Source organism: Typopeltis vanoorti, chromosome 10, assembly GCF_054136105.1.
Source record: "Typopeltis vanoorti isolate ZY-2024b chromosome 10, IOZ_Tvanoo_1.0, whole genome shotgun sequence".
NCBI classification, from domain to species: Eukaryota; Metazoa; Arthropoda; class Arachnida; order Uropygi; family Thelyphonidae; genus Typopeltis; species Typopeltis vanoorti.
In genome coordinates, this window is record NC_143558.1 from 111,083,524 (window position 1) to 111,108,829 (window position 25,306).

The following is a 25,306-nucleotide window of genomic DNA, read 5'->3' on the forward strand; positions in this document are numbered from 1 at the left end:
ACTAAACTGAATAGCTGTTGTAATAGATATGGTATGAAGGTCAGCAATAAAAAGACAAAGACAATGAAAATAGGCAGAATAATTGAAAATGTCAAGTGTGTTGTGAATGGAGAATCTGTGGAACAAGTAAAACATTTCAGCTACTTAGGCACGATTTTTACTGAAGATGGTAAATTAAATATAGAAATAGACAACAGAATCAGCAAAGCTGGTATAGTAGGAAGTCAAATTAATAAATTCATATGGAATAAGAGATCTGAGATATGGAATTATGGATCTGAGAGCTGAGTCAGAAGTAAAACACTTGACCAAAGACTAGAGACCGCAGATATGAGAGTCCTGAGAAAGATTATAGGCGTGAACAGATGGCATCAATGGCAATATCATATTAAAAATGAGGATATTAGGAAAGAACTTGACATTGTCAACATCCAGTAATGCGTTAGCAGAGCTAATCTCAGGTGGTATGGCCACTTAAACAGAATGGGCGAAGAAAGATTAGCAAAACAAGTGTTCTCTGCCAGGTTGGCAGCAAAACGACCCAGAGGAAGACCAAGATATAGGTGGATTGATACGGTACAAAGTGCCTTAGACGATAGAAATATAAGATCTGAAAATGTTGGAGTCTTGACAAGCAACAAACTAATTTGGAGGAAAATTGTTGATAGGAAGTTAGTAATGATGTAATTTTTTTTTCACGTAGTACTATCATATCCTGTACACCCCTTGAGGGTACATGGCAGAAATTTGATGATGATGATGATGATGGATATGAATTTCTAAAAAAAATTTTTTTTTTATTTTCAGATGGAGGATTATTTAATGAGAGCAGATTTTTTTTGCTCTGAACTGAAATGATTTATCATAGTGATAAAAAAAATTTTTCACTCCTCAGAATTAAATAAATCCTCAAAGAGAGATATCCTAGTACCTAAACATCAACTGTTTCAGTAGGACAGAAATATATTTACAAAATATTATTATTATTATAATTATGGGCAACTCCAAGGAGTCGACAGACTCATCGAGGGAGGCCCTAACATCATATCAAGAACAACTATTCGACATTCGCACAGAGTCTATCATACCTCGCCTTGAACTCATGCACGGTCATAGCACCCACAACAAACTCTGGCAGCTTATTCCACTTATTCACAACTCTCCAAGTAAAAAACCTAGCTCTAACACCCCTGCTAACCATATTCTTACCCAGCTTCCATGTATGGCCCCTAGTCCTCCAACCACCAGTCCTGTTATCAAAAATATCTTCTGGATTAATCTTATAGAAACCCTTCAGTAAGCTGAATGTCTCAATCATATCATCCCATTTCCACCTATCAACCAATTTTTGCAAATCACAAATCTTCAACCTGTTCTCATAAGGTTCATTCCACAGACCTGCTATCATCTTGGTCACTCATCTCTGGATCATCTCCACCTCCTCGCCATCAAGAAAAAACCCTGGCGCTCATATCTGGGCACAGTAGTCTAGCTGGGGTCTTACCAAGGCTCGATACAGAGGAACAATAACTTGTTTGTCTCTGCTTGTTAAAGTATTTTTCAGAAGCCAAGTGATTTGATGAGCTGATTTAGCCACTTTTGCAATGTGTCCCCCTAAACTTCAATTCCCTATCCACCAACACCCCCAAATCCCTGGGCTCATCAATCTCCTGGAGTACGGTTCCACCAATGTGATATACTGCTGCTAATCTTTTCACTCCAAAATGCATAAAAATAAAATACACTTTGCCACATTAAATTGACATTCATTTTCCCTAGCCCAGTCCTCGAAACTATCCAAATCATCCTGCAAAATTTTGACATCATGTGCATTCACTATTGCTCTACCCAACTTTGCATCATCAGCAAACAAGTGAACACTTCCTCTCAGATCCTTTCCTATATCATTGATGAACAAATTGAAAAGTAGTGGTCCAAAAACAGAACCCTGCAGCACACCACTAGTCACAAGCCATCTTTTGGACTCAACTCCTGAATAAACCACTCTCTGGTATCTCTCCATCAACCACCCTCCTATCCATCTCACCAACCTTATATATATCCCAATCTGCTCCAGTTTACTGATTAGAGTTGCATGTGGTATCATGTCCAAGGCCTTGGCAAGGTCCAGTAGAATCACTGTTAAACCCATTACCCTTATCCAGTTCAGCCGTCACTGTGTTATAAAACATGAGCAAGTTACTGAGGCATGATCTACCCTTCACAAAACCATGTTGTCCCCCATACAATATCCCATTTTCATCTATCCAATCCTGTATTCTTTTCTTGACTAATTTCTCCAAGACCTTGACAATGATTCCTGATATGCTAATCGGTCAGTAATTTACAATAGCAGTCTTGGAACCTCCTTTATGCAGTGGAACTATTTTCCCCTCCTTACACCCTCTCAGGACTAACCCAGACCCGAGACTCAGATTAAACAAAATGGTCAAGGGTACTGATAATTCTTTAGCCGCTTCACGCACGACACGAGCTGGTATACCATCCAATCCCACAGATGTATTGACATTGTTGAGGTTTTGCAATAGACTACTCACCTCCACTTCCTTCACCACAATTCCCATATAATCTATTGGTTCATTCATTTCTGCAATGTCACCACCTGGAAGATATATTCTTGCAAAGTGCTCACTCAGTAATTCAACTATATCAGCTGATTCGGTTACCTCCTTACCATCAGCATTCTTTAAAATCATTCTGCCATATACATTTTTTCTTTTACTTACAACATATCGAAAAAACTGTTTAGGATTCTCTTTAGCCTGCATGGCCAATGTTCTTTCATAATCCTTTTTTTGCTTTTCTTACCACACTCCTTACTTTTCTGGCCTATGCTTTATACCGTTCATGTGCCTGTCAGTCACCTTTCCCCTTAAATTCCCTCCATAATTGTTTCTTTTTTTGCAGCTCAAGCTTAATGGTGTTATTCATCCGTTTAACCCCTACTTGATTTATTATTCGGACTCTAGGTATACAGTCAGCCATTGCTTCATGCAAACACTTCTTAACTGCCTCCCATGCACTATCAACTTCTAGCCCTTGCAGTTGTACATGCCATGGCACTGAACCAATCAAACTCCTAAACTTGTCATACTTACCAGCCCAATAATTCCACATATACCCCATCTTAATTGTAAATTCCACACCTTTAGCCACCTCCCAAGTCAAGACCCTATGATCACTCTCACCAATTGGTGGCAATGTGGTCATATTAGTTAAAGCCAAATCCTCAGATGAAATTACTAGGTCAAGCACTCTCTGACCCCTAGTATTTTCCATTACATGCTGTCGCAGATAGTTATCCCTTAATAACCGCATAAAATTCAATTCCTTCCTCCCGTGTGTCCTCTGCTCACTCCAATCAATGCCACCATAGTTGAAATCTCCCATAATAATTACCTGCCTTCCACTCATTTCTTCTATTTGCTTGTGCATACTATCTCCACCATCTTTTCCATAACCTGGTCTATAGCAGTACCCAATTGTATATTTTGTTCTGCTAGCCATAATCTCACACTAAATGGCCTCAAATGTGCTCTTTTCTCTATCCTGCAATTCAACTTCTATTCTCCTTGGCTGCAGCTCATCAGCTATCATCAATAATACTCCTCCCCCCCATTTTATTCTCCCTGTCATTCCTGAACACACTATACCCATCACATTCAATCCCATTAGCTATATCATCTACAGTCAGCCATGTTTCACTAATGCCAATAATCTGTGGTCTGGAAGTGCCGACCAAGGCAAAAATTCTTCCTTCTTGTTCCTAATACTCCTAGCATTAGTGTACATGAATTGCAGATCCTCGTTAGCCCCAAAATATATACATATATCATTCCAATGCTGAATCTGAGGAAACGTCTGAGGATCAAAAAGGATTTATTCATTGGATATTTATTTGAAACCCCTCATACTAACACCATGTTCCAACATAAAGATGTACAAAAGTTCACATGGAGAGAAAACACAAGAAATAAGAAAAGCCTCATTGTCTATGTTATCGTTGATAATGGTATCTTTATGCTGGTTCAGGATACCAGAAGGAACAGAGGATTTGAAACTGGAAGCGACCATCACTTTAAGCAGGATAAAAATGAATATCACATTCAAAAGAACAGTATGTTAAAAAAAGTTTTTTAAAAAAACATTAAAGTTGAGCTGCCTTTACATGTAAACTGTAGACTCAATTACAAGCATTATTGAAGAAAGATTGAAAACAATTACCAAACCTTAAAGTCTCAGTGGCAAACTCTGAAGAAAACACTGACTTTGGTAATAATAAAGAAAATAAATATCAGGAAGATGGCAAAACATTATTGAGGCTATTGAAAAATCATAGAAATGGAGGAAAGAGTACTGTAAAAGGAATCAAAGGTGATAAAGAATGTCTGGAGTAATTACTTTAAAAAAGTGTTAAAACAAACAAGCAATGAGAGAACTGAATATAAAAATTCTTTCAAGAGGAATGCAGAGTACATATCATTTTGAGGAAGAAAAAGCCATGAAAAACTTTAAATGTGAAATGAGACAGCTGGAGTGTTTTTTTTTTTTCTTTATTATATCTAATCCATACACAAAAGTTCACAAGACCTATAGCAGATTAGTGCCATGTGTGGACAAGTGTATAAGAAGAAAGGAGGGATCTGTTCACTGTTTGTTTGAACAGCTGAAGGTTGTAGTCTGGGTAAGGCAGAGTGGAGGAAGCTGTTCTGAAGAGTAGATAATATTCAACCATGAATGCACATATATGGAGGCATAAAAGTTTTGCAGTGGTTGTACTACATAATTCAGAGGGTCTGGTCAAAAGGTTGATTTCCAGATGATTGGAGTAGAGTTCTCATAGTTCCTATCTGTAAAAAAGGGAATAAAGTTGAATGCGAAAATTACAGAAGAATTACTCTACTAAGTGTTCAAGGTAAGATTTATGCAAGCATACTTGAAAAGAGGTCGAGAAAAATTGTGGAACAGAAACCTGGAGAAGAACAAGCTGTGTTCAGATCAAATAGAGGTGGTCAGGATCAGATTTTCACTTTATGACAAACAGTTAAGAAATCACATGAATATGATCTGTACTTAAGTTTTGGAGATCTGGAAAAGGCATATGACAAGGTGCCTAGAGAAAAGCATTTCAAAACACTACAGTTATATGAGATAAATGGAACATTATACAGAGTAATGTTCCATAGTCTATATTTAAGTTGCAAGAGTCAGCAGCAAGAACTGAAATACAGGAAAATGGTTTGATGTAAAATGAAATCTCTACTCTTATTCATCACCTATATCAACATTATCAAAAGAAGGCGGCATTAAACTGGATATTAGAACTGGGGATATCAAACTTTGTTCTTTGCTTTATGATGATGATGTACTCCTTAACATATCTGGACATCTAGTGCAAATCTCCAGGATTCTATGACTAAACTGAATAACAGCTGCAACAAATTTGGTATGAAAATCAGCAAAAAAAAACTATGAAAATGGGCGGGAACAAAGAAATCTTCAGTTGCATTCTGAATAGAGCCTATGGAACAAGTGAAATATTTCACCTCTTTAGGAAGTTTTTTAGTCAAGATGACAAGTTAAATCTGGAAATAAAACAGAATAAACAAAGCCGGTATGGTTGAGAGTCATTTGAATAAGAGCAAAACACCAAAGTGTTCAAGGTAAGATTTATGCAAGCATACTTGAAAAGAGGTCGAGAAAAATTGTGGAACAGAAACCTGGAGAAGAACAAGCTGTGTTCAGATCAAATAGAGGTGGTCAGGATCAGATTTTCACTTTATGACAAACAGTTAAGAAATCACATGAATATGATCTGTACTTAAGTTTTGGAGATCTGGAAAAGGCATATGACAAGGTGCCTAGAGAAAAACATTTCAAAACACTACAGTTATATGAGATAAATGGAACATTATACAGAGTAATGTTCCATAGTCTATATTTAAGTTGCAAGAGTCAGCAGCAAGAACTGAAATACAGGAAAATGGTTTGATGTAAAATGAAATCTCTACTCTTATTCATCACCTATATCAACATTATCAAAAGAAGGCGGCATTAAACTGGATATTAGAACTGGGGATATCAAACTTTGTTCTTTGCTTTATGATGATGATGTACTCCTTAACATATCTGGACATCTAGTGCAAATCTCCAGGATTCTATGACTAAACTGAATAACAGCTGCAACAAATTTGGTATGAAAATCAGCAAAAAAAAACTATGAAAATGGGCGGGAACAAAGAAATCTTCAGTTGCATTCTGAATAGAGCCTATGGAACAAGTGAAATATTTCACCTCTTTAGGAAGTTTTTTAGTCAAGATGACAAGTTAAATCTGGAAATAAAACAGAATAAACAAAGCCGGTATGGTTGAGAGTCATTTGAATAAGAGCAAAACACCAAATTGGCAGCATAGGAAGACAGTTTGCAAACAGTTTTAAATTATGGATCTCAGTTGGATTAGAAATAAAGCACTTGATCAAAAATATGAAAAAGATATGAGACATGAGAGTTCTGAGAAAGTGAAGTGAACAGATGGCATCAGTGGCAAAATTATATTAAAAATGAAGACAGTAGGAACTTGCCATTGTTTGCATTCAAGAATGTGTGCTCAGGATTTATCTAAGGTCACATGGAGGAGAGGGAGAGGTAAGATTAGCAAAACAGGTGTTTAATGCCAAGATGGGAGAAAGGAGACCTAGAGGAAGACCAAGGTCTAGGTGGATTGAGTCAGTCAGAAGTGCCTTAAAACAACAAAATGTTAGATACCACAACACTGGAGTGCTGACAAGTAATAAACAAATTTGGAAGAAAATTATTGATAAGAGATTATGAATAATGTAAACTTATTCATGTAGTGCTGTCATAGTAGCCTGAACATCCCTTGAGGCTACATATCAGGAAACTGATGATGATGATGAAGAGCAAGATTGTTTTAAAAAAAGGCATTTACTTTTAAATGAACATTATTTGGAGTAGATGCTAATGGGTCAATGCTACATAAATGGGAGAAGATCACATAATATGTAATGAATGCAGAGAAACCACCAGAGATTTGACTTAATCCAATTCTTGGATTTTCATGGTGTGCACCATTATCCACCTGGGTACTAAATGATAAGATGGGGCAGAAAGTTTGGGATTAATCTAACTACACTGTACTCAGTACTGGATTAAACCACACACACACAACACAGATATGATGGCACAGTCATGGTAGTTTAGCTAGAGCATTACTAAGAACCAGTAAGAGAGTAAGAATCATTTTCCTCCAGAATTATTTTTGATAACACTCAAATTCTCAGACAAGATGAAATTTCTCTTCTCAGAATTACCATGACATCAGGCCTCTCCTGGCATAAACATATCACAACCATTGCATCCTCAGCTTCCAAAAAACTAGGCTTTCTCTTTCATTCAAGATGTTACTTCACTTCAAAACAGCTGTTAATTATACAAATCCACCCAGCTATCGAATACTGTTCTCACATTTGGAGTGGGGCTCCTAAAAGCTCTCTCAAAATGCTTGACTCAATACAGAGGAGAGCAATTAGACTGATAAATGATCCATCTCTTACCGACTCACTCCCCGCACTTTCACATAGACGTTTAGTCTCTGCAATTTGTATATTCTACAAATATTTTCATGGAAAATGCTCATCTGAAACACATCAATAATTCCCCCACTCTGTACTAAACCCATTGGAACATGTACAGCCACCTCCCAACATCCCTTCACAGTACACCTTGAAACCCACAGAGCAAGTTTCTTTTCCTTCTCCTTCATTCCTGCTACTGCTGTACTGTGGAACAGTCTCCCCCCCACCCCCGATGTATTTCCCAAGGAATACAATATACAGACTTTTAAATCAAATGTTAACAAGTTCCTCCTTTCCCATCCAACTACCCATATACAGTACTAAAGTACTATAGGTTGACCAACCAACCTCTCGTATATGGGCCCAACATAAAAAAAAAAAAAGAAAGAAAGAAAGAACCAGGCATAAAGAAATATTTTGGAAAAATTTAGAGAAAAAATAAAAAATAAAAATACACCTGTTAGATTTCTGTTGAAGACGTGGGATAGTGATTTAACATTGTGTTCCAACATAAAGATGAGTTAATTCGCATGCAGAAAGCACACAAGAAATAAGAAAAGATGCAGCTTTTCTTATGTTAAGTGCTGATAGTGAAACCTTCAGACAGTTTTAGGATATGAAATAGGAAGTAACTGTCATTTACTTTTCAGCAGGATAAAAATGGACATATTTATCATGTGATGATACAACAGACAGGATGTCTACATAAACGTGAAACCAATATATTATTATTGGTTATAAAGTAATTTTGTTTGCAAATTGTGTGTTCTACTGGATAGCTTGCCAGATTATGGGATGAAAAACCAGAGTTTCCAGGAGGAAAAATGACTACCACCTCCATATGAAACTGTCAAACTTATCTTCAGTTGAAAAGCCCTGATAAGTTCTTCACATCCCAAAAGGACTAAAACCCAGGTTTTTCTAATCAAAAGGATTCATTTGTGTATACTGACCGAGCTATGGAGAAAATGAGCATCATATGTAAGAAAGTTTTAAAATGAATCAAACCTGACAATTTATTCAGGTGAAATGGAAACTCAAATATTTAGTGATCTCCAAACTGTAAAATCAACTCTCACCTCTTCATCTTCCTATCCATGAATCTCGACCTTCTTTAATCCAGCTATCCAAATAGTGAAGTCATCTTCCTAAGTGACCTTAATGCCAAATCTCCCCTTTTCCAACATCACTGATCTGGATCAGGTGTAAAAAGTTTTTCTGACCTAATGTAAATCATACATTTACCTACCTGAATACTTGATAACACTCTCCACTCTCCCAATACCCTTGATCTCTTTTTTAACAAGTTCTTCCAGATACACAACAGATGTCACCCACCTCTCCTCTCAGTAACTCAGATCACAATCATATGCGAGTCGCCTCTCACACAGAATGCCCTGCCTCCAACCATGTCCTTTGGTACTACAACTGGAGATACCAAACAGGATAGCACTCACAACTTATACTTCCCCTTTCTATGGACTGATTATTGCTTCTGCTCTTCTGACCCAAACACCAAGCAACAGACTGATAACAGAAAAGTTGCTTCCTATCCAAATGGAAGCCATACCTTCTAGTGGCTTGCAAAGACTATGGAATGCAACTTCTGCTTATCTGTGCTTCCATCTCCCTCTGCTATCCAGATGCCAACAATGTTACAGTACTTATTTATTTCGTATCCAAACACAAGTGGTACAGCGGTAAGTAACCGGTACAACATTATTTACAACAAATTAGGATATATTACAAATGAGAATAGCTTAAATTTAATAGGTAAATTATACAGAGAATAATAGGTAAACTATGAAGGAAAAAGAAACTATATATAAGTTATATACAATAAATATGGTCAGATGTTCCTTCAGTATCTTGCACAATCAACTGCTGCTTCTGCACAGGATGTAAGGTCCTCTTTTGTGCAAGGTAATTGAAGAAGGGGGCAAGAAATAAGGTGTTCCATGGACTGGGTTGCCACACACTCAATACTAGTATTCCAACAGCCGAACATCTTCCAAGTGGTGCCCATTGGGACTAAAATACCAGTATTACTCTCAAGGTATAGTGCAAACCATTGTTAAAATCTTGTCTCTGGAGAGTTTTTAGGTGGTTAAATGGTTGCTAGAAAGCTATGTCAGGATCTTAGTCTTTGGAGCACTGTAGTCTGGCCAAATAGTGGGTGATGCTCATCATTCATTTGTCTGCTTCTTTGGTCAACTGAGAATGCAGATCTTCGAACTGAAAGGAGTGAAAAACTTCAAAGTATACAAGTCTCTTAATGATGTTGGTTTCAGGCAGCCTGTAATTAAGTGGCAGCTTTCATTCAATTCTGGGTCAAGTTTTTCAGTATGGCAAGAGCTGCATACAGGGCAGACATATTCAGCAGATGAATAGCAAAAGGCTAAGGCAGAAGATCTCAGTGTATAGGATCTGCACCCCATTTGGAGGAAGTATATCATAGTACTTAAAAGTAAAGTTAACATCCTGGCACAACTCTTTTCCTTCAACTCCTGTATACTTGACCAAGGAAAATTGCCTCCTCCTGCTATACCAAAAACTGAGCTCAGTTTTACTGAAACTCTTTTTAATTTTACTGAAAACCTACCAAATGCCTCTGGTGGTTTTTCAGTACAAAGATATCCAGAAGAATAAAAAACAGCTTGGATAATAAACATTGTGCTCCAGTGCTAACAATTACCCTGTATCACCTCTACAATCTTCTGTACTTAGCTGGGAAATAATAGTCTAATGACAAACTACCAACCAATCAATCACCATGACCTCAATCCTCTCCAAAATAATGGAGAAAATCATCAACAGTCAACTTCTCCAATACCAGAGCCCCCATCCATGATTAGCAGTGTGGATTCTACCAATCATGATCCACAGTTGACATCTTGGCATATATTACCAACTACTGGACACATGTCATGAAAAGGTTTGGAGAAACCTATGTTGTCAATTTTGACATTTTCAGAACTTTTCATAGCATTTGGCTTTGATATCTGCTTAGCAAATTGCCATCCTTCAGTCTATCTGCTGCCTTCTATAAATGGGTAGCGACATTCTCTCTCTCTTTGTTAACTGTGAGTCGTGGTGAATGGTTCCTTCTTTTCAAGCTTTGTACACAAACAGGAGTGCTTCAGGGCCATGTTTTATCACCTGTTCTCTTTCTCCAATACATAAACAACCAATCTCACTATCTTATCCATAGTTTTGCTATTGATAACACTTCATCCTACTTGCTCCATTTATCCTACTTGTTCAACAAGCCATGCAGCACTCAGATATCCCATGCTTCAAGATCTGCAACCAGTACATCCTATCTTCACGCCATCCTTCAAAGGGACAAGGACAACCTGATTACCTTTAATACCACCAAAACACAGTCCTGCCTTTTCTATCACAAAAGGGATCTCAGTTAAACTTTTCTTCCCCTCAGTAATACACAAATCAACAGACAGGATCAGATTTCTCTGCTTGGAAGAACAATTACTTCCAGCTTCTGAAAAGCTAAATGGTTTTAGACACTTAGCTTTGAGAAAAACACTACCTTACAATCAAGAAAGTATGGTAAACTATGGTACTTTAAAAATAAATTTTGCTGTTATGAATAAAACTGCAAGATAAAGTAAATGGAGTACTGTAATATAATTTTATGAAAATATTAAGAGTAACTTACAGCTGCATCAGTGAAAATCCTATTAATCAAGAATATAATTACAAGAATACCAATTTTATCTTTTTCTTTCAAATTAAGGCACCACCATTTTTCTCCAAGAGAAGCAATATTATTTTGAATGTCTGGATAAGTGTCGTCACTAAGATCAGGAAGTTGTGCTAAAAAAATTGTTTTTAAAAATACATATGTACCACATAATTTTTTTCCTGAAGAGAGTCTTCTTTATAAAAGTTTTTTTTATTAAATTTTAAAATAATGTGTTAATTTTTTTACAGTATTATAAAAACAAAATGATATGGTTCATAGATGCTATATGGGATACTTGATTCAAAACAGAATTATTACATTAATTTACACTGTTCAGATTGTATGAAAATTATTTTAAATTAACAAATGATAAAATTAAAATGTTAATAATCAAAAAATCATAAAGATCTATTTCTGTTTTTTTATTCTTTACAACATACTATTAATTACTGATATAGATTCAATACGACAATGAAAAATATCAACACAATACTACAGTAATTTATGAATAACTACATGATAATATGATGTCAAAGAAGAATACAACTAAATTAAATTATAAATTAAAGATACCAAGAAATTATATTCTTGGTTTAATCCTTTGTCCAAGTGTAAGCAAACAAGTTTTGCACCTGAAATATTTTCAGGACTGGGACAACTCGTATAAAGAAGCTAATGACTTCACATCACTTGCTTTATTAGTATCCCATAATGCAAAGCACATCTCCTTGCAGACATGTATAATGCCATGCATTATGGAAAGGGTCACTACCCAGACTGGTTGCTCATCATAGGCCTAGAGTAGTTAATAGGAGTGCAAGAGAGCCTGATAGTATTAGGAGAAAAAAAAGACAGATAGATAGCATAAGAGATAGAGAAAAGGTTTCAGCACTTTTATATTATCATATAGCCAAAGGCTATTAGTTTTCCTTTTCACCAATCTCATATCAATCAAAAAGACTAATTGAAACTAAAGCGTAAGGATGAGTGATAACTCAGGTAGTAAGCCCCCATCTAAGTTAATTGCCTTGAGTTGGCCTTCTCGGTCTGGGATTTCTCTCCAGTAGCAAAAGCAAACAAGTTTGTGCCTGAACTATTTTCAGGACTGGGGCAACATGTGCAAAGAAGCATCACTTTGTATCTCTTAGTATCCCATAATGCAAAGCCCATCTCCTTGCAGACATGTTTGTACTCATATACAAAAATATGACTTCTGCATTACTTCAACCTTAGTATCACCTCTGGGTGATACTAAGGTGGAAGTAATCTGATTCCACTGATGAGGTCTGGATAGTGACCTTTCCCATAATGCATGGCATTATACATGTCAACAAGGAGATGTGCTCTGCATTATGGAATACTAAGGCAAGTGATGCGAAGTCATTAGCTTCTTTATATGAGTTGCCACAGTCCTGAAAATAGTTCTGGTGCATACTTGTTTGCTTACACTTGGATCAAGAATTAAACTAAGAATATAATTTCTTGGTATCTTTAATTTATAGTATGACCAAATGGAAAAAGTTACCACAACTAAATTAAATTAAATCAGCTTGAGATAAGCAGAAGAATATTACATACATTCAAATATTAAATCAAGAATATCTGTTCTAAGTAACAATGTTATTTTCTTTCTCTTGATTCATCCTCTTATCTCAACCACCTAACAAAATTAACAAAAACACCAAATCCACTTTCATTTCATCTAGACAATTTTCTTCCTCCCACCATCTAGCTTAATGATTTCCAAACTATGTTCCTCTTCTCCTTTTATCCCTTCCAACCAATTCCTATTACATTTCTTATGATATCAACTTTAAAATATACTTTACCTATTGCAAATCAACCTGGACAGCTAAATGGATATCATTTCTGATCTGCTATCTACAGACTGTGAATTCTACAGTACAGATGTTCATGAAAGTTTTCAGATGGAAGATGATTAACATAATGTAAGACACCACCACCTGCCTTTAGAAAAATATGACAAGTAGCATGAACAACAACTTTCAGTATCTATTACTGATGTATATCGTCTTGTCATCTGTCACCCACAGTTCCCAACTTGTCTGTAAAAGGCTTCTTGAAAACAACATTCTGGGTTAGAATATATTTAATTGGTGAGGAATCACTGTTGGTGAATAAGTATCTTCAGTCTCTCAACAAAGCACATGTGCATCCATATTAGAATTTAAGAAAAGAAAACTTTTTCAACAGTATTATACCTAACACCATAGTGCAGGTGGAAAAATTAATAAGGTATGAAAGAAACCTTTACAAGGGCTTTTAAAATGAAGGCAAGTTAGCTGATATCATATGAAAGCAGCAAGGATTTTCCATTCCCCCCAAAACAAGTAACTAGCAGGAGGAACATATGTTTAATAGACATAACATACTGACCACATAGCCTTTGATGCTTTGACTATGATTCTAATCAAACTAAACTAAATCCAGCCTACTAACATGCATTCATGTCTCCCTCCATTAATGTGATGAGGCTGTCCTCATCTCAAAGGAGAAAAGAGTAAGACAATCAGTTTAGAATTTTCAGTTCATTTTAAGCTATTGTGGTATTTAAATTTATCTAAATCAGTTCTCTTTACATAAAGAACTGATATTCTCAAAAACAAGCTACTTAATCCAACAGGTATTCTTCCATTTCTCTTGTTTTTTATAAACATGCACCCTACATAAATTTTCTTTTCTTGCTTAGTTCTCCAACTCTCTCCTCATCTCTGCATATTCATAAATACATTTGAAACTGACTTCAAATGTATAAGCAGCAGTTTCCTTAAGATTTCTGTCTTCTATATTTTAATGCTCACAATATCATTTCTATCAAAATATTACATTCTGAAGCCATAATTCACGTTGGTATAATTAAAAAACAACATTAATAAATGAGAAACAAAACATGCAACTAAGTTAATTAAGAGGATGACAATACCAGTAAACAAATAGACATGCACTCCGACCAACACTGCTGTAACAGAGAATATATAGTTCTTTCGCATAAAGGAGGCTCAAAGACAGGTAGCAAATTATAGACCAATCAGTATTTTAGGAGTGGTGATAAAAGTATTGGAGAGTTAGTCTAAGACAAAAGCCAGGAATTTTGCCTGGCTTGTGTTTGACATAATTTAGTAAGCCTAACATGCAATTAAAAAATTAAAAGGGATCAATATTTTTTAAAAAAGAGAGGTGAGCTCTGTAGTTCAGTCAGCTTTGACAATGCTCTTTGGCTGGATTTGAATCTCATCAAGAATGCAAAGTATCAGCGATTTTCAATTGAAGGTACCATATGGAAGAAACATAGAAGGCTTCTTAGTCACATGTGGAAGTGACTAAGTTTTTTTCTATCCAGAAAGATCAGTTTTTTCATTCTACAAAACAGGAAAACCAGCCAGAAGGCATGCAATTGACAGCCATAATACACCATGCAGACAGGATGTACCTGTCCTATCAAAAAAGCATTAATTATATTTCAAAATAAGCCAAGGTAGTTGAGCATGACAGACAACTGATCCTAACATGCAAGAGAAAATAGAGGTAGCATCAATTGGCAAAGGGTTAAGGCATGCCTCTGCAACAGTGTGACATTTGGATAAAGGAAATGATTATGCAATGATGCTGCTGGATTCTACTAAGGCATTTGACAGGAATTACTACATGAAACTCTATTACACAAACTGGAGCAAATGAGGATGGATATGGAGCTGGTAATATTAATAATATTATTATTGTCCAGACATCTCTGTGGAGTCCAAAGACTTATCATGGAAGACCCAAACTATCTATATAATATCTATTTATAGCTCTTCTTGAATCCATTAGCAGACAAAGCACTCACAACTGACTTCCATTCATTCATTCACCATTCTCCAAGTGAAAAATCTAGTCCTTACAAACTTGTCCTGCTTTCTCTAGCCAAGCTGTGAAATATTTCTTCTGTATTAATCCTATAAAATCCTTTTAGTAACTTAAATGTTTCTATCCTATCCCCTCTTTTTTGCCTATCAAAAAATTTGCCAAACCCTCAATCATAAGGCGTATTCCACAGGCCACTCACCATCTTGGTCACTTGCCTCTAGATCCTCTTTGCCACTTCATCATCCCCAGGAAACCTAGGTGACCCAAACACAGTAATCCAGATGTAGTTGTATCAAGACTTTATAAAGAGAAATGATCACTTCCTTATCTCTGCTTGCTAGTGTGTTCTTCAATAACCAAGTAACACTATGAGCAACCCTGGCTACCTTTGCAATATGTCCTCTGAACTTAAACTCCCTATCTGCCAACACCCCAAAATTCTCATTCATCAATTTACTGGAGTATACACCCATCAAAGTGACATACAGCTTGTAATTCTTTTCATCCCTAATTTTTCATTATCAGCAAACAACTGAATATTTCTCTATAAATCATTTCCTATATCACATATATACAAATTAGACAACAGTGGGCCGAACAGAGAGCTACATAGCACTACTCACCTGCTTTCTTCTGAATTCTGGTCCTCTATATGCTACTTTTTGGTATCAGTCCATCAGCCATCTTATTACTATTACTATTATTACGGGCAACTCCAGGGAGTCATTAGACTCATCGAGGGAGGCCCCAAATCATATTCATCACAACTATTCGACATTCTTACAGTATCTATCATATACCTTGCCTTAAACTCATTCACTGTCACAGCATCCATCACAGACTCAGGGAGCGCATTCCACTCATTCACTACTCTAAAAGTAAAGAACCCAGCTCTAACACCTTTACTAATCACACTTTTGCCCAGTTTCCATGGATGTCCCCTAGTCCTCCCACAACCAGCCCTGTTCTCAAAAATATCTTCTGAATTAATTTTATAGAAACCCTTCAGTAATTTGAATGTCTCAATCATATCTCCCCTCCTCCGCCTATCAACCAATTTTTGCAACCCACAAATCCTCAACCTGTTCTCATACGGTTCATTCCACAGACCTGCTATCATCTTGGTCACTCGCCTCTGGATCTTCTCCACCTCCTCCCCATCAAGAAGAAACCTAGGTGACCAAATCTGAGCACAGTAGTCAAGATGGGGTCTTATCAAGGCTCGATACACATAAGATCAGCCATCTTATGTGTATCACCAACTTCATATCTGCCCCTATTATCACATGCACTACCCTTTGATCTTCCCATTTCTTGTGTGAACAAAATGCTGTAGCATAATGCTCAAGATTTTCATTAACAAACACTTTTGGGAGTCCTTTTTCAGCACACATCGTAGCAGTATCACTGAATTTTGAGTCCTCCAAAAAGTGTGCCAATCAAGTACTTGTATACCAATAATTACACAATGCCCTTTCATTATATGCACGCTCAATGATTCCTTTAACATCAGGCAAAGAAAATCAACTTTCAGGGTATTTCCCATAGTATACTCTAAATTTATAGTTGTATCCAAACCAGTTTTTTCAGTTACACATAAAAAAAAATTGCATGTTTGTTTTCTATAAAATTGCAAAAGCACATATTTCCATCAAATGAAATGCATAAACAATTTAAAAATCCAAGCGTGTAGATAGCACTTTTTTTTTCACATAATTTATTATGATAAAGCACAAAATTTAATAAGCACAAGAAATATATAAATGTATATCATTTTTAGCTACAGCTTATCTATAAATGCTATTTACAATTCCATTAGTATGAAGTTTGTCCGCGCAGTTAGCTTAGTGGCTTTGCGCTTTGCAACCATATGCCTGGGGAAGGAGTGTCCTAGGTTCGATTCCCGTCCACGACGTGAGGAGCTTAAGGATCTTCCTCAGCCATAGCCAAGTTAGCCGGTCTTGGGCGTGGGCAGCAGGGTTTTTTCCGCCAGTTTATCTGGGGTTTTTCATCCCGCAAGCAGGCAAACCGGCCCCGTGAACACACAGGTTACAGTCATAAATACTTACGGCAAGGGAGGCAACGGGAAACCACCTTGCTCATAATCATCTCTCCCTAGAATGGTAGCATTTAGCTAACCTCCTGCGGCCGTATGGCAGATGGGAACCAGAAGTATGAAGTTTAATAAAAAAAAAAAAAAAAAAAGAAAGAAAAAATGCTTTACTTTATCCTTTACTCAAGCTGTAAAAGAATACAAAATATTTTGCTTCAGGTTTCCATTTTTTTTTTTAAATTCTACAATATTATTAATACAGAGCCATACTGAACATAATCATAGATCCATGAGCTGCAGGTCGCTAAATTTAAACTGTCAATAAGTTGTTGTGTAACATAGAAAAGTCTTTTTGAAAAGTTGTGCAGAATGACTCTGAATAAGAAGTAGATTTGGTAATTTAGACATAGGAGTAAAAAAAAAATCAAGGAACTACCGAACTGTATGGGAATTAACCACTTCCTCACCCTCAAGAAACCCAGAACACTAGATCTGAGCACAGTAATCCAGATGTATCAAGATCTTCTTACAAAGAGGAATAACAACTTCCTTATCTCTACTTGTTAGTGTGTGTTCTTCAATAGCCAAGTAATCTTATGAGCTACCTTAGCAGTATGTCTTCTAAACTTTAATGCTGTCTACTATCACCCCTAAATCTCTAACTTCATCTATTTCCTCAAGCATAGTTCCATCAATGTGGTACACAGATTGTAATCTATTTATCCCAAAATGCTTCACACTGTTCTAATTAAAATGACACCCATTATCTTCTCCCCATACTGACAGCTCTCCACATTGCCTTGATTAACTATTACTCTACCTAATTTCGCATTATCAGCAAACAACTGAATATTTCTTTTCCGGTTACTTCCTATATCATTTATGTACAAATTAAAATAGTTGTCCTAGTACTGAACCTTGTGGCACACCACCAGTCACATGCTTTTGTCTGGATTCTGCTCTTCCATATACCACTTTTTGATGTGTGTCCAGCAGCCACCCTCTTAATCCACATAACCAGTGTCATATCCATCCTCATTTGCATAATAGAGTTCCATGTGATATTCTGTCAAATGCCTTTGCAAAATCCAGTAGAATCATTGTGTAGCTATTTCCTTTATTTAACTCAGCTGACACTGTATTATAAAAAGTTACTAAATTACTAAAGCATGATCAACCCTTAACAAAACCATGTTGCCCCTTCACATATACTATCATATTTTTATCCAACCATTCTTGAATCCTCTTTTTGACCAATAGTAATTATGCAATAGTGACAAATTACATCGCCCAGTGGGAGACTACTGTCCCCACTCACTGAATACCTGAAGTGGCTTGAAAAAGTTCCATGTTTGATCTCTAGAACAGGGTTTTCAGACCAATTAAAAATAAATAAAATTACAAAAAAAAAAAAAATAAATAAACATATACACTCCGGTCTCTTTTTATCCAGTGAACGCCCACAGATACGAGACTTTTCGACACCTGTGCATGTCAACAGAAGGAAAATCCATTCCGATAATAGGATAATCCAGCGTTTCCCAAACTTTTCCTACAATGGAAACACTTCACAAATCCTGAAATTTTCATGGAACACCTTGGTTATTTTGTAATGTATTCATTAATAATTAATTGTTAATAAACTAACGATTGATTTTTAATTGTTAATTTAGCTGTAAATTAAATAATGTTAATAAAAAATGTTAATAAAAAATTTTTATTAATAATTAATCATTAATTATTAATTAAATTTGGCTCAATGGAGAAAACAGCACCAAAGAAAAGAAATTTCTTTGGAAATTAAAATTACAATTTTAGATCGCTCAGCAAAAGGAGATGGATCTACGGCGATTGGTAAATATTTTAATTTAGGCGAATCTACCATAAGAGCAATTAAAAAGAATGAGGTCGCAATAAGAAAATCTGTCATTTCTAGCACAAAACTAAGTGGCAAATTATCATCGTACTCAAGAAATGGTTTATTAGAAAATACAGAAAGAGTGCTCGTAATTTGGATTGAAGAATTAACTCAAAGAAGAATTCTTATAAGTGGTTATTTAATTAAACAAAAAGCTCTTCGGTTTTTATGAACAGATGAAGCAATTTGAGCTATCTACTTCCGCTTTCCAGGCTGATAAAGAATTTTGGGCTAGCAAAGGATGGTAAACCGGGTTTTTAAAAAGGAACGCACTTCATAATGTAAAGATTACAGGCGAGGTTGCAGGTAGCTGCTTCATCTGCAGCAGCAGATGAAGCAGCCACCAAAAATTTTCAAGAGAAGTTAGCCAAAATTATTGAAGATGGTGGATATTGTCTCGATCAAGTGTTTAACACTGACGAAACAGGATGATTTTGGAAGAAAATGCCTAGTCGAACTTACATCGCAAAATCTGAGGAAAAAAGCAAGTGGGTTTAATGCAAGCAAAGATCGAGTAACGTTGTTACTTTGCAGAAATGCATCAGGAGATCGAATGTTGAAACCCCTCCTAGTAAATTGACTTCTAAGACCACATGCTCTAAAAGGCTAAGATCTAAAACAGTTGCCTGTACATTGGATGGCTAATACAAAGGCCTGGGTAACAACTGCTGTATTTACTGAATGGTTCAATAATTGCTTTGTACCAGAAGTGGAAACATACATGAAGCAAAAAGCTCTCAATTTTAAAGTTTTATTAATTGTTGACAATGTACCAAGTCATCCGCATTTAGAACATCCAAATGTGCAGGTAGTGTTTTTTCCACCCAATACAACAAGCATTATTCAGCCATTAGATCAAGGCATACTTGCTACTTTTAAAAAATATTACGTTAAGCACACTTTTAAATTTATACTGGATAAACTAGAAAATGAATCATTAACAGTAACTGATGTTTGGAAAAAATTTTCTATTTTGGACTGCTTAAATCATGTTGCATCTGCTATCACTGAAATAAGACAAATTTTAAATGCTTGCTGAAAAGTAGCTTGGCCTGGATATATTGCAAACATCTACATTATCAGATGAAATCATTGCATTGACACATGAAATTAGTGGAGAAGGTTTTGATAAATTTAGCCAGAATGATGTAGACGAATTGCTTGTGGATAATGCCTTAAGTGATGATGATGATATTATTGGATATCGATTAACTTTAGATATCATCAAAGATCCAGAAACCGATAGTGAAGCGTAAAAAAAACCTGTCCCTGAAAAAAAATTTATTGCAAATAGAATTCGAGAAGGTCTTGAACTGTGCAATAAATTGGAAAATCATTTTCTTGTTAATGACACAAATTCTGAATGGGCCTTTAAATTCCAACGTGAGCTGAAGAACTGTATATTTGGATATCGCGAGCTGTATAAAAAATTAGTGAAATCATCATCGCAAAGTTTAATCACTGATTACATTGTCAGAAGAAAAAAATCAGCACAGAACGAGGGTGAAGCTAATTCTGTTTGTGAAGAACCATTACCTTTACCATACAGATCTGATGCGCTGACTATCTCTTCTGGTGATGAAAGTGATTTTGCACCAGTTCGCAAACGTTGCCCAATATTGTCTAATAGCAATGATAATTCTGATGACAAAATGTTACAAAAAAAAAAAATGTTTACTTTTCAATAAAATTAAATGAATAAAGCTTTAAAACAAACTTAGGCATTCTAATTTCCTGAATTTTCATGAACTTTTTTTATGCGATTTTAGGTTTATTTTAATTCATTGCTTTGATTTTATGCAGTTTTAGAAAATTATGAAATGTATCCCTGATTTTTCAACGTAAGTTTAGGCCTTTTTTTGTGCAATTTTTTATATGCAGTTTTCTGTGGAACGTATCTACCGCATAAAAAGAAACCTGACTGTGTGTGTGTGTGTGTGTGTATATATATATATCAATAAAAAGAGAAGGGGAAAAATCATTAGCCCACCCAGGTACTATTTAAAAAACCTCTGTGGGTGGCAGCCACATTATTAAAAAAAAAAAAAAAGAAATGAAATTGAAATAAAATTTATTTACTCACTAATTAAAAATATGGCAACTTCCATAAACTGATCAGAAGTAGGTACTGGATCCCTCTCTAAACAAAGAAAAGCTGCTGTAGTTATAGTACTGAATATATCTAACCTCCTGATTTCATCCTTTGAAAACAAAAAATAAAATAACAAAAATAAATAAAACTTATAAATTCTGAAAATATTCTCCACAGAATAGTTAAACATTACAGAAAAAAAGCACACACACAGTAATATTTTACTGGGAAAAAAAAAAAAAAAAAAAACCATTACATAGACTTTAAATTCTCGAAAAGAGAAATTATCCCTAAAATTTCTCCTTTCAAAATGTTACTACTTAAGCACTGGTTAAAGATATGTTGACATTTTAATGGAATAAAGTATAGCATACAAGAATGAATAACAACAGTTTAGTAACTCCAATATTTTGCCTGTCACAGAGACAGCATCAGAATGTACAACACATACACATATATATGCACATGAAAAATGCAAAATTAATGAAATACTTACACTTAAAGCCAAATGTGTATAAGATGTCATAGAATAATAATGGTTGAGGAGTTTCACACATCTAGTGGCACACTAAGGATTTAATCCTTGGGGGGGGGCTGAGTTAAGTATACGATTTGAGAATACACACTATACATTGCATATGACCTATGACTGAGTATCTGCAGTGATCACCAATGCATGATACCTATGATCTCCTTTGGCCCGACTCGGGCAAACAAAGTAGCGCTAGGTCCGATGGAGCAATACTTCGTTCACTTCGCGTTCAACAGTGGCTGTGATTCCTGAGAGCTATAGGGTATTCCCACCTTATGTGACCGCTAATTCATAAGTAGTATAGAAATAGAAGACACGACACAATATAAATAAAAAAAATTATTTTAATTAGGAAAAGATTTTTGGAAAATTTTCTAGTGTTTTTTTCTTTTTCTTTTCCTTCCCCCCCTCCTCCCTGGATGCACCACTGCACACATCCACATTAGTTAGTTACGTTGGCTTTAAAGGAAAACTTTTCACAGTTGTATCTGCTGTACAGAAGCCTAGTCCTTCCCCACCCTCAAATTCTATGGGAAATATCCATGGCATGGTCTGATGACCTAATTATCCATAACTGTAGCCACAAGATGTATTATTAATATTCTTCCAAATCGATGTTAGCAGGTTTCTGGTCTTATCCATAATATGCCAATTTGCATGTACGAGGAGTTTTGCACAACTAAAAACAAGGAGAGCTTCATACGGGGGTTTTGGAAACTGTACAAAATTCATAAATTTTTTTTGAAAAATATGAACTGTTCTTTCAGAGGTGCCCCAGATATGTGGAATATTAATAGTATTACTGTAATCTGTATATTGAGAGAACTGTGAGATATTGTTGTAAGGGGAAGAAATAAGTATTTTATTAATTTCGTTAGAAATACAATTATTTCATAAGAAGATGTGGCACATATAATTAAGTTTGGCTATGGATTTGGAAACAGAGACTGCTGATTCTGATAGCTAGTGTTTTTACAATACTATTGGGTACAGGGAAGACATCATTGTTATTTTCTGTTTCCACAGTAAATTGGATTCTGAAGTGTTGGGCCAAGATGCTAAATTGGGATCAAATCATGCACTTTAAATGGATAGCAGGCTTAACTCTAGCTGGGTCAAAAACCTCAACCTCCTCCCACAAAAAAAAAAAAAAAAAAAAAAAAAAAAAAAAGGAAAGAATCCATAGTAGTGTCCCCAATTTGTATTTGTTCTTGAAAGTGAAGTAACCAGACTAGACATTTTTTAAAAACGTGAAACCGTATCATTAAAGGAGGATACTGGTGAAAAGAGAAAGATGTGATGTCAAAACTGAATATAATATCTGAGACAGATTAGATGGACAGAATTTTTCAAGTATGGAAAGGTGAGCTATTTTAGGAAGTGGGGGATATATTAATCTGTGGCTAATTGTTTGGCCAACCTGAAAGAAGGGAAATCAGTTAGGTTCCTTATTTGCCAGAGAGGATATGTGGCTTATGGATTTTTTTGGTAATCAGTACATTGTGGAAAGGAGGAAAACCTTTGTGATCTATTTAGGATAGATCATATGCCATGGTGAACAGGTTTGGGCTTAAGATTATTGGCATTAGTAAAACCTGGATATCACAATCAGATGTAATAACCAAAATTAAGTGCAAAGGGTTTAGTATTTTCAGGAAGGATGGAAGACACAAAATTGGTGTGTGTGTTGCAGGGAGGGGGCCATCTGATATCAGATGATTTGAAATCATCAGATGACTCATGAAAGAAGCAATAGTAATAATGTCCATGTAGCAATGAGTTGGATACTGCTACTGATCTGGTGGGTGGTGGCAAAGCTACTCAAGACAATGAAATGCATCACCAAATTGCTCTGGGTACTAGGCAAGAAATCATTACGAGTTACTTAAATTATCTAAACACTGATTAAGTAGAAGAGAAATCTCTTAATTTAATAATAATAAAAAAGGAACTCAAAGTTAAAGAGTATTACATCTCATAACAGCATCAGAAGGAATCTCAGTTGAGAATATGACAGTTTTGCAACCAGTTGACAGTGATAATACCGTAATGTCCAGGGAAGTAGCTAACTATGAGGGTGGTCTGAAAAGTTCTTGGCCTAACAATGAAATAACAGATTTATAATTTCAAAATTATTTTTATTTTTCAACAAAATCTCCCTTAAGACTAATACATTTATTCCAGCGATGCTCCAACACCATTATCTCGTCTCTGTACTGGTTCTCAGTAAGATCTGCAAAATACCAATCTACAGAGGGGTATTTTGCAGGTCACCAATCACCATCTATCACCAATCACCTCTTGATTCAAAGAAAAATGCTGACCAGAGAGGAAGAGTTTTAGTTTTGGGAAGAGATAAAAGTCAGAGGGAGCCAAATCTGGGGAATAAGGTGGATGTTCCAACAATTCATAGAGCAGATCCCTCAATTGTCCCATTGCCAAAACACCTTTGTGGGCAGGTGCATTGTCCTGATCAAAGATGATGTTTTTTTCTTCTGCAAAAACCAGGTCTTTTCTCAAGAATTTTTTCGTCTAGTTTGGTTAAAAGATCAGTATAATATTCCTCGGTTATTGTTTTACCCTTTACAAGATAATTAATAAACAAAATGCTGCTGATGGAACCGACTTTGTCTTCTTTGGCAATGAACAACAGGCTTCTGTCCACTGTTTTGACTGCTGTTTGGATTCTGGTGTGTAATGGTGAATCCAAGCCTCATCCATAGTAATAAATTGACACACAAAATCAGTTTTATTCTTGTTAAAATACTTGAAGCACTGTTCAGAGATTTTCATGCGAGTGCGTTTTTGATCTGCTGTGAGCAAATGTGGCACCCATCTTGTGCAAAGCTTTTTCATTTGCAATTCTTCATGCAAAATATATCCTACACATTCTTTTGAAATGCCTCTAATCTCAGAAATTTCATGCACTTTGACTCGCCAGTCATCCAATACCATATCATGCATTTGATGAAGATTTCTGGTGTTGTTACACTTTTTTTGGACATTCTTCGCGTGGATCATCTTCAAGGCTGGTGCAGCTGCGTTTAAACTCAGCAGGACATTTCTTAATTGTCAAAAATGAAGGAGAAGACTGCCCATAAACTTTTATGAACTTCGAATGAATTTCTTTTGCCATTAAACCTTCTTTTACAAAGAATTTTATAACTGCACGATACTCAATTTTATCGATTTCAAGGGATACAGACAACACTTTTGCTTCAGACAGCTGTATAAAACAAACTACCTGATAGAATGATTTGCAATTTCACATGGATGCTTATGACAGATGTACCAACTTAGAAAAAAAAAATCTTGCCAATAGCGTTGCCATCTATGGTCGAGGTCGAGAACTTTTCAGACCACCCTAGTATATGGATGTTCCAATTAGGAGAGGTTACATGGTGAACTATAATGCTGGAAATGATGTCAAACTTGGCAGAACACTATCACTGGTCAGATGATATCAGCTGTTGAATGGAATGAATATCAGCAATGCATAGGAAGATCTGAATAGGTGCTT

At 35.8% G+C, this 25,306-nt stretch overlaps 1 protein-coding gene across 2 annotated transcripts in view; it reads right to left on the reverse strand.

Annotated features, from left to right (window-relative positions):
* The window catches only part of LOC150102691 (condensin-2 complex subunit G2-like), a 401,754-nt gene that overhangs the window by 323,567 nt on the left and 52,881 nt on the right, over positions 1 to 25,306 (reverse strand). For both annotated transcript variants that reach the window (XM_090398912.1, XM_090398911.1), the window contains exons 4-5: positions 21,246 to 21,363; positions 11,298 to 11,455 (exon numbers count right to left, since the gene is read on the reverse strand). In XM_090398912.1, the coding sequence (XP_090255038.1) occupies positions 11,298 to 11,455; positions 21,246 to 21,363 (276 nt within the window). The remainder of the gene's footprint in view (positions 1 to 11,297; positions 11,456 to 21,245; positions 21,364 to 25,306) is intronic.